At 31.0% G+C, this 11617-nt stretch overlaps 1 protein-coding gene across 2 annotated transcripts; it reads left to right on the top strand.

The window, feature by feature from the left end:
* Positions 1–5145: 5145 nt before the first annotated feature.
* Positions 5146–6948, top strand: LOC117180295. 2 transcript variants are annotated; one of them, XM_033372710.1, is made up of 4 exons: positions 5184–5240; positions 5347–5446; positions 5540–5650; positions 6670–6948. In XM_033372710.1, exons 2-4 carry the CDS (start codon positions 5428–5430, stop codon positions 6846–6848), a joined length of 309 nt encoding a protein of 102 aa, XP_033228601.1. In that variant the 5' UTR covers positions 5184–5240; positions 5347–5427; the 3' UTR covers positions 6849–6948. The 2 variants fall into 2 exon arrangements, with proteins under 2 accessions (XP_033228602.1, XP_033228601.1); XM_033372711.1 differs by lacking the exon at positions 5347–5446 and having other exon boundaries at positions 5146–5240.
* The last annotated feature ends 4669 nt before the right edge of the window (positions 6949–11617 follow it).

Below are 11617 nucleotides of genomic sequence, written 5' to 3'. Positions count from 1 at the left end.
TTTGAAACCTACTTTATAAATTTCAAATTTCTAAAGTCTTTTTGCAGGCTATCTTAAAATTTCACGACTGTTTTCAAAATTCTAAAAATTGGATTCAATGACTGGCGTATAATTTTTATAATTAAAAACAATTAAAATTTTATCTATTTAAGCTCATATTTCTGTTTTACGTTCTCAGAGACTTTTCAAAGTTTAATTCAAATTTCACTGAATACTTTGCATTTTTCTAAACCAAATTCTGCGACTTCAGTACAAGTTTTATGATTTAAAATGATTTAAGTTTTTATGATTTAAAAGTTTTTTTCAAGTTTACTTCAAATTCACTAGCGACTTTACATTTTTCAAACCAAAATTCTACGATAAATACTTAAAATTTAAAGTTGATTTCATTTCAGTATTATGCAATATACAACTTTTATGGCATTTCCGTTTGTTCTGAAGTTAAGATATCAATCATCAAAAATGTCCTTGCATATCTTTTCCATTATTTTAAATAATAGATACTATGAAATGGCAAAAATTTGCTTTCAATATTAGTTTTATATTTTAATGTAAAAATTGCTTCAGAGAAAAAATAATAATAATCGTGCGCATGTATGTTTTATAGTAGAATAATTAAGTGTATAATTTATAAGTCCGTATTAGTAGATCATAATAGATTGTCGAAATTTCGACAATAGGTAAATCAATGTGGCTTGAAAACGCCTAGAAATATAACATAAAATTTGATTGCTACCGTAAAAATGGGAGAATAAGGTGCTTATATCCGTTTTTTGAGAAAAATTGAAACGCTTTTTAATAATTCTATTTTTTATTTCTTGATGTCGAATTATATGTAAATATCTCGAAAGTAGATTTGAACAAGTTGTGTCATACGATTCCAGCTATTTCGCGTTATTAATTAAGCCTCAAGCCAACTCGACGTTTCGAGTTTTATTAACATCCCGGCTCTACTATGAGTACATTTAAAACTGAGTTCAATCCCTTTATCGCAAGCTACCATTTTAAATCGACTTAAAATCATTTGAAATAGCTTTGAATTAAATTTAAATTACTTTGAATTCGCCTTGAAACCCCCGAAATCGCACATAATTCGCCAAGAAATCACTGTAGTCACTCAGGATTTACCGTGCAATCACTGCAATCATTCGAATTTAATAGTGCAATCACTGCAATCTCTCTCAATTAACCGTAAAATCACAGCAATAACTAGAAATTCACTCTGCAATCACTGCAATCACTCGGAATTTACCGCGAAATCACTGAAATCACTCGGAATTCCACATGAAATTACTGCAATCACTCAGAATTGACCCTGTAATCACTAAAGATAACTGCATTCACTGAAATCACTGTCAATCACTAACAATCAATTGCAATCACTTACAATCACTTGCAATCGGTGGGCTACAGAATTTTGAGTTATGCACCCCTCGATCACTTAAGATCGCTCAATATTAAGGTGGTCGCGGAATACTGAATCTTGAATGTCTTCACAACAGGATTATTCTAGGTACAGTACATATAGCAGCAAATGAATGAAATTCTCTTTTTGAAATGGTCTGGAAACACGAAGAATTGGACAACGGAGCGTTTCTGTACAAAGCAACGAAGAATGCTACTGAAACACTTGGCTTTGACTTCAGTATCAGAGTTTTAGCAAATTGCATCAAACATTATCCTCCTTAAGTACAAAGCTCCTCGACAATAGGATAACTAGCATTTTCTACAGAAACGTGAAGGATCAGTCGATGTCGTGTGAGCTAACGTTTGCTTTCCTGAAATCACCCGCATTGGAGTCGGGCATGGATCGTTTCATTTTGGCGTATCAATCAGTGTCATTTCCACTTTAGCCTACCGTCGCTACATTTTGATCCAAGCCATTCTCGATGATAGCTGCAGAGCGCGTGTCATGAACACCCTAAGCATTTAGGACACATACTATCTAGTTGTCCAACTCATGCGGGAACGACCTACATCCAAAGGCATAGTGCGGCACTAAGAGTACTTTATTATCATCTCTGTCACTCTTACGGCATTAGCCCTGATACCGCATATATGTTCTGGAACGCAGAGTATAATCACACATCTCACGGTCGTGCGACGTGACCATAGGTGAGATTTACCGCTGTTCTGTTAGGTGGCAAATAGCGGCAGTTTATTGGATTGTAGAAGGTACATTTTTGTAACCAAATTTTAAACAATATCTAGAGGTGGCCCATTGTCTTTTAAGTTCTTGTGCGATTAACATGCGCAAAACCAATTCTAATTTCATGTAAGATTTTAACCACTAAGTTATTTTAACCACTTTTTAATTTGAACTTTTAATATGCTGTTTTAAGGTCTTCAGAATCCATATACAGTCGAACCTCGGACACTTTAACTTTGGATACTGTCACACCTCGCCCACTGTCATCAGTTGTTTCGCGAACACTGTAAGAATCAGGTGATTTTGATCCGTCGCATCCTCGAAGCCCGTTCTCTGAGATATGTAGTACATATCGACGCCTGAGTAGAATAAGGTGTTTGTTCCGAATCAGCTCAAGGAAGGTGTTGGTTCGAAGTTCACCTTGAAGAAGGTGGTCGTTCCGAATCTGCTCGAGAAAGGTGTGGGGTCGAAGTTCGCTTGAAGAAGGCGTTCGTTCCGAACTTTTTGAAAAAAGGCGTTCGTTCGCTGTATTTCATTCTTGAAATTTTGTAGTGGTATCACTGACGCAGGGGATCAAAGTTTTCTGATATAAATGTTTCTTCTTTTATTTCAGCTTTTAATTCAAACTATTTTGCATAATTATATAAAACTAAGATAATACGACTCCACTTTCTAAATTTATTTTGAAATCACTATATTATGAATTAATTATAGTATGCCATGCAGTGTGGTGATTATTAAATAAAATAATTTTTTGCAACAGATAATTGAATATTATATGATTTATAATAAACCTGCCTGAATCAGCGAAACAAGGACCTACAGGATAATTATAGATCTCGTACATTATTAAGTGCATTAACATAATTTATTTAAGAACAATAATATTAATTTACTGGAAGATACGTATATTGTGTACTATACCTAATACTATATACTAAATTTGTATAAAATCTTTGAATATTTTTTTTAAAGAAAATTATGTATATTTTTTAAATAAACATGATCATCGAAAAAAGTAATTATCTCAAACATAAGTCATAAATGAATCCATAATCTTATTATAAAATGAGTTATACTCTAAAGGAGTAACCCCGATTGAACATATCTATTGTAAATCCTTCTTTTTTTCCGTATCTAATTGAATTTTCATCAAACAAATTTTATACTTAAAATTTTGTAGTGGTACCGCTGATGCAGGATTTCGGACTTTTTAACAATTAAAGTTTTCATTTTTTATAAAAATAAGTTTCCTGTGAATCTAAGAAATTAAGTCAGATTTAACTTTGCCGATTTAATCCAGCCGAATGATGATTACTGAATTAAATTCACAATAAGATAATTTTAAAATAATATGAATCAGGATTAATTTTATCGAATTTTTTTTTAATAATATAATTTTTAGTTCATTCTAAGTGAAAAATATGCCCGCTGCGCGGGAATATTCTCCTTTTGCACTCCTTACGCGTCGTTTCGCGCCAAGTTTGAGCGCGCATAGGGCGCGCGAGTATGCTCCCGCGCTTCGCGCTCGATTTCGTACTTTACATGCGTACACTTTAACTACATTTTGCAAGTATCGTAAATACTATAAATTAAATCAAATACTGCGATTTAAACTTTTGAGGAATTACAGCCATAAATTGTAACTGAATTTCTTTTTGATTTGTTTTTAAAGAAGGTTCTCAAAACACCTACGGCTTTGACGATTACATTCTCATAACGAAACTCGCGTTTCTCGCTCGATAACTATTTGCCAATTGAATAGCTTCATCAAGATAATTTGTAAATCTTGTTAAAATCTACTAAAAACCACGCTTTAAACTTATGGATCTCTTAAAAGAACCAAATTTTCTTATTTATGAAAATGATCCAACTTTTGAAACTTTTGTCTAATTAAGGAATTTCATGATAATAGTTTCGAAAAAATATATTTTATATATAGCTGAAATTTGGATTAATTTTTCTTAACCTATTAAAACAATTTTTCTTCCTTTTTTTGAAAATTTTCAAAATGTTGAGAGGCATATATCTTTTTGAAGTTTAATCGAATTTAAAAATGTCATTAGGTTAATTTTTAAGTCTTTTTTAAGCGTACCAGAAAATTTTACAACAATTTCTTAACCTCATGAAAAAATTTTATTCAAATTTGGAAAGAGTTCAAACTTTTTGAATTGTTTCTAATCGAAAAATTTAACTGCTAGAGTTTCTAGAAATAATTAATGTCTGGTAATGAATTTTAATTAAATTTTGTAATCTTTTAGAAAAATATGTTTTTCCATTTTTCTGAACATTTTCAAAATTTTCAAAAGTACATAACTTTTCTTATTTTCATCGAAATTAAAAATTTTATATGGATAATTTGCAAGTCTTCTACCCATCTATAAGAAACGTTGACAACAATTTCTCAATTTCAAAAAAATTCAAACTTTAAAAATGTTCTAAATTTTTAATTTTGTTTGAAAATGTCTGATTAACGAACTTATACTTCATTTTGGGAACCTTAAAAAGTGTCTCAAAGGCTGCCTTGATTGGATAAATTCTTTAAAAGTTAGCGTGACTACAACGTTCTGGTAACTATACATACAGACATACAGACAGACATACAGACAGTCAGACACCGATGAAATTTTACGATTTTCGGATTCTGTGAGTGCCGAAGAGTAAAGATCCGTTAAAAAGCATATATCGAAAATTTGGACGATTACATTACACTCTCATGAATGAGAATGTAAAAATTAAATATTAGAAGTAGAATATAATATATTTTAGAACCGAATCGAATTAATGAAATATAACATTTTTTATTCTTTTAAATGAAACAATTTGTCACCAAAAAATTATTGAAATACAATGATTCCTGGCTATATCTCCAAAGGCTACTACTTAATTTGATTTCCAAATATTTAAGACTTCTTCAATCATTTTGTTTACAAACATTAGAAACATAAGGCAGAAACTTGCGTACTTCGAAAACATCTTCGCAAATTCGTTAGGAAGCTTCAGTCGAAACTGAGCTTAGTTTTAAATCAGTACAGTGGATTACGTCATTATTTTAATAAACTATGCTATCGAAAAATATAAGCAATGGAAGGTAGGTAACATTAAAATAATAATTAAAAAAAAATAAATTTCATTTATCATATATAAACATGAATGAAATTATATATACATATATCTTTGTTATACTGTCGATTTAGCCACTGAAAATTCATTAAATATTCCGATGAGAATAACTGAAAAATCTTTAACTTCAGAAGATTATAATTTCATTCAGGATAATGAAAAAGCGCAACAAATGTGAGTTCTAAAAATAATTAATGTCTTTTAAGAATACTCAAATTTATATATAAAATCTGATATTATTTAAAATATTTAATATTTGTGGTGTAGCTTATACAGTAATGGAAACAGGAAATTCAGAAGCAATAAAATCGTTCAGCTCGTATTTATCAAATTCAGAGGATAATTCTAATTCTATTGTGGAAAATCCAGAACAACCAAGTGAGTAAATGATTATTATAATATGCCAACGGAAAACAAAAATCTGGTTTCACAAACATCGTATTCAGTTCAAATGAGATAGAATAAAAAAGATTGAGCAAAACGGTGTTAAAAGTTGTATTTGAAATGTACATATAACCATATAAAATTGCTTACATTTATAAAAAAAACCTCGTAAAAAAACTTTAAAAAGAATTCTAAGTAAAATTACATAAATGACATACGCTTTTTTGAGATCCAATTTTATCATTAATACTGACAAAAAAATTTTTCCAGTTTCGTTTTTTGGAGAAAAAGTCTAAGTTCCATCTTTATTAGGAATTGCAAATTTTAAGATAAAACTAAATTTAATGTCATTCCTAATGTTTGTAAAATGGTCTAAAACAACTAAAAATAAAAAATTCACACAAAAGTTTTAAAAAGTTTTCATTGAAAAAATTTTCACAGTTCGCGATAAAGTTTCGAAGTTTCGACGATAAAAATTTTTAGGGCTCATTAAAACAAACATTTTAGGTCATTATAAAAAGTTATAAAATGGTTTAAAACACAAAAGAATGGAATTTTACACAAAGAAGAATTTTATTAGATTTGAATAATTTATTAAAAAATTATATGCTTTATATTTTTTCAAATTAAAAAAAGAAAGTTAAACATTCATATTTCAACTTTTTTAAACATGTGGCTTATTAGGATGCTTTTTTCATTTACTTTTAATTTTGTAGGTATATCGTCGTAATGGTTTAGAATACCGAGTGCTGTGCGATACATTTAGGTATAGATGTAGGTTCGATACACTGCAGTGTTAGAAATTTGTTTAAAAATAATGTTCAAAAATGTAATATACGTATTCATTCTGACCAGGACCATTAATATTTATTCACAAAACACTCGCAGTCAATTAACATTTATTTTTTAATACCATTTTTATCATATCTTTAAAGTGTAGCAATAGTAGGTGTTAAAATTAACCAAAAAGTTCAAATAATATTTAATATTTAGACTGAAAATGGTTTTATTAGGTGTTCAAAGTGGTTTAAAAGGAAATGATGAAATTGATTTATTTGATGACTTCCCTGGAGATGCAAATAATAACTTTAACATAAATACGAATGATCTTGATGAAAACGACGTGTCCGATGTGTATCAAGTATCTGAACAGCTAACTTTTTCTAAGAAACGAAATAGAAATCCCGATTAACCATTGACGAGAAAGCGGAAACATTTTCGGTCCGCATGGGTGGATGTAAATGCAAAATGTGGAAGAAACGCAGGTTCTGCTGGTACTGGAAGAGATGGTGTGCCGATATTCAGAAAAGAAATGGGAATAGCGTGCTCGAAAGTTCGCTTTCGATGTCAGGAAAAAATATCGGTTGGTGAACGTTTAAGTATTTTCAAAAACTATTGGAGATTGGTAAATCACACACGGCAATGGGATTATATTGCCCGCTATATAGTATCGAAAGAACCACGCCAAAAAAGAAAAGCATGTTTAGGCCGCGAGAATAACAATGTCACGCACGATTTTTTCTTGGAGACATCTAGGGGAAAATCAAAAGTTTGCCGTGCGATGTTTGTGAGCACTTTAGGTAAGACTTCAAATGCACTTAATAAAACGTCACATATATGCATCTCAAAAAGAAGAATAAATTAATTTTGAAACTTTGACGGGAAAAAATGTAATAAAATACTTCTGCAGTTTTTTTCGAAAACTTAACATTTTTATAATAGTTTTTAACTTTTAAAGCTCAACGCTTAGAATGTAATGATTCAATTTTTGGATTCCGCATAGTATGCAGAAAGTATATAATTTAAAAGGAAAATGATTAGTTTACGATCAGTGCAGTTGTGCTATCAATAAATCGCTGTAAAATTATGAAACACTTTTTGAAAGTTTGAAATATCGTGAATTTGCCCTCATAAAAACTATAAATTTTAGTCATAAATTAAAAAAATAAAATTATTTCAAGTATATCTCCGAAATTGATTGAGACTGTGTCTAAAAAAATCCGAAATCTGAAAAGTGAAAGCACTATAGAAAAAGATATGCGAGGGAAGCAACTTAATCGGTCACATAGACTGCTTTCACATGTTACTGAAAGCGTTTTGGAACACATCAAATCATTCCCTACAGTTGATTCGCATTACTGTCGCAAGACATCTAATAAAACTTTTCTGGAAGAGAGTCTTTCTTCAAACGAAATGTATCGGAGATATAAAAGCTGCATGAGTGAAAGAAATGCTATTGAAATTGCGTCTGAGCATCATTACAGAGAAACTTTTAATCATCAATTTAATTTGGAGTTCCATAAGCCGAAGAAAGCCCTATGTGATCAATGCTCAGCATTTAAAAACTTAACAGAAGATCACAAAAATCTTCAACAAGCTAGTCATGATGCTCACTTAGCAAATAAGAATGTGGTAATGACACTAATGGCAGAAGATAAAAAAGCTTCTGTACAAGACAATACACTTTGCGTGGCTTGTTTTGATGTTCAACAAACGTTAACAACTCCTCGATCAAACGAGTCTATGATGTATTATAAAAGAAAGCTAAATATATACAACTTTACAGTTTTTGATGTGGAAAATCATGAGGAATTTTGTGATGTGTGGAATGAGACAGTTGGTGGCAAAGGAGCGAATGAGATTAGCAGTTGCCTGTGGCGATATATTGAAATGAAGGCTAAATCTGGAATAAAGAATTTCGATTTTATAGCGATAACTGTGGAGCTCAAAATCGCAACAAAATGTTGAATTCAATGTTTATCAGGGCTGCGAAGAAGTTCAATGTAGTTATTACTCATAGATAAATATTAGTATTATATACTTTGCGATTCTTCTTGACCGCGAAAATCTTCAATGGTGGAGTTTGAGGACACATAACTTCTCCTCTACCCAGATAATATTTATTTATAATTACAGATATTTAGAAAAAGGTCACACCTATAATGAAGGAAATTCGATGCACGCCAGAATCGAGAACTCATGGAAAAAACTTTATGTCTTTTCACAATCTCAGTGGTGTTAGATAATGAGGACAGCCAAAGTTGAAGAGCCTTTTTATATTGTTAATGAAATGACTCAAAATGACGTGTAAGTATAACTTTACAGAATTGGCGAACGACCAAAAATGGAAGTCCATAAAAATTATGAGTTTACGCGAAATAAAAGTTAATCCTGACGATGCACAGGTATATTTCAAATATGAGTACACCGGATACTATCTTTCTGTTGTCATTGACACGAAAAAATCTATCCAGAAGATGTACCCGCTAAAAAATCTGTATCAACAGAAAATTCAATTGGATACGGAAAAGAAAAAGGATTTACGATTGATGTGTTCAAGCGGGGTTATTCCTCTAGAGTATCACTCATTTTATAATGAAATTATGAAGTGATTTATTACATTTGTTTGAAATAATTACTTTTTTCGATGATCGTGTTTATTAAAAAAATGTACATAATTTTCTTTTAAAAAAATATTCAAAGATTCTATACAAATTTACTATTAGGTATATAACACAATATATGTATCTTAAATTTCTTTCAGTAAATTAATATTATTGTTCTTCAATAAATTATGTTAATGCATTCAATAATGTTCGAGAACTATAATTATCCTGGAGGTCCTTTTTTCGCTGATTTAGGCAGGTTTATTATAAATAATATAATATTCAATTATCTGTTGCAAAAAATTATTTTATTTAATAATCACCACACTGCATGGCATACTATAATTAATTCACAATATAGTGATTTCAAAATAAATGTAGAAAGTGGAGTCGTATTATCGTAGTTTTATATAATTATGCAAAATAGTTTGAATTAAAAGCTGAAATAAAAGAAGGAACATTTATATCAGAAAACTTTGATCCCCTGCGTCAGTGATACCACTACAAAATTTCAAGAATGAAATACTTGGGCGAACGAACGCCTTTTTCCAAAAAGTTCGGAACCAACACCTTCTTCAAGCGAACTTCGAACCCACACATTTCTCGAGCAGATTCGGAACAAACACCTTATTCTACTCAGGCGTAGACCTGTACTTAGTTTTGTACAATAAGTTAAGTGAAAAGTGCAATTTAAATTTTTCCTAATTTGAAACTTCATATTTTAACTTTACTGGGCTATGAAATGTCTGAAGTCGCTTACACTAGATGATGCGCAAGCAGTCGAGATAATGCAGGTTGTAGGTTAAATTACGTTGACGTTGGAGGTTTTTTTATTGGTTTTGTGCAATAATAATGGGATATATATTTATGAAGTTATTACACTAAATCTCTGTTCTTAACATTATTGAGGTAAGTGAAAACATCTTTTCGAACTCGTTTTTTATAGTAGCAATTAAAACAATCCACAATTATTAGAACTTTTCGCCCGAAGAATTTAAAATAAAAACATGATTATAGCGATAAGAATTTCTTAAGAATAGCATGCAATTAGCTTTAGTACATAGTATAATATTTATTTAAAAGAGAAATCAATGAAAGGAACAATGTTTATTCATGTCGTAAATAACCTAAGAAAACCTTGTTAAGTCGAACTATGCTGGCATAGTTTGTTTTTCTGGCTAGTGGATGTGTACAATATTCAATTCTAAAGTTATTAATTACAATAAATATCAATTCGGCATAAGCAAATACTAGTAAAAATGAAATTGTAAAAATCTGTTTTAATTATTGTCAAATTAAAAAAAAAATGGTACCATAACATTAGTATACTATCAGGGGCACCTGAAAAACATCGTAACGATACGGTCCTGTAATTTGTCGCCGATTGGCTGATGGGTAAGACCACGTGAGCTTACAGTGTCCGATAGGCCCGATCCCGATGGCTGACATTGTCCGAGGTTTGACTGTAAAAGTATTTTTTAAATGAAAAATTCGTAATAAATAGTAACTACGGTTGCCTGAAAAGTGTTATTTTTGGTCGTTTTCATTGTTTTTAAAGACTAATAGCAGCTCTAATAATATATATCTGATACTAAAATTTAAAAAATATTTTGCTCAAATATGTGGATTGCCCTCAAGCCTTGTGGAATCCACAAGAGCAATCCAGACGAGGCCCCTCATGGCAACGACATGCTTTTCCATAGGAGTCCAACATGGGCTTGCCTTATGGAGCCCTCATGGTTGCCATCATGAAGCCATCGTGCCTTTTTTTACACAGGATATCGCTACTGACGCAGTACTGCCCCAAAAAGAAATTCACAATAGGCGCAGTACTGCCCAGTGTTAACTAGTACTGTACTGCTATACTCTAACGACATGACAAAAAAGGTATTTAAAAAATAAATATTAATTGATTGCGAGTATTTTGACTTTAAATATTAATAGATCTGTTTAGAGTGAATACATATATTACATTTTTAAACATTCTCTTGCAGAAATTTGGAGGGGGGGCGCCGTTCAGGCCCCGATCGGGAAAAATGTGGTCGCCGATAGACTAATCTGTCTAGCGCCTGACCGTAAATGAAACACCTTACCCAATAGGGCGCAGATCTGGACATCCAAATTAGGGGCCCGATCTGGCCCAAATATGGCCCCTTTAGTTTTTATTTCTATAATTAATAAAAGTTTTTAAAAAATTTGATAATATTTTTTTCAGAACTTTGTGTTTTACTAAACATCAATTTTTCAATATTCTACATTATTGACCCTGTATTCCTTGAATTCATCTTTAATAGGTTGCGTTTTGGAGAAAAGTATCATACTTTTAAAATCAATGTTAAAATCTACAGCTATTACATACACATACATACAACACATTCATAAATAAATTTCAATTATAAATATTTTTGAATCTTTTTAATATTCTTTTGGAATGTCTTTTGTTTGACTAAAGCGCATGGGGCACGTGAAATGAGATTTTAAAAGTGAGGTTATGTTCGAGAAAATATTAAAAGAATTTAATCTATAATGTTCAGGGTTACCAGATGGGTCTCGTGAAAAATCAGCATATTTCCGT

This window comes from Belonocnema kinseyi, chromosome 9 (assembly GCF_010883055.1).
Source record: "Belonocnema kinseyi isolate 2016_QV_RU_SX_M_011 chromosome 9, B_treatae_v1, whole genome shotgun sequence".
Taxonomy (NCBI): Eukaryota; Metazoa; Arthropoda; class Insecta; order Hymenoptera; family Cynipidae; genus Belonocnema; species Belonocnema kinseyi.
This window is presented reverse-complemented; position numbering and strand designations above follow the sequence as displayed.

What these genes read in the sequence shown, in the direction of transcription:
- LOC117180295 (XM_033372710.1), top strand. An exon ending in GGAAAATCCAGAACAACCAA is followed by an intron (nt 5,651 to 6,669) that starts GTGAGTAAATGA and finishes TGGTTTTATTAG; the next exon opens with GTGTTCAAAGTGGTTTAAAA.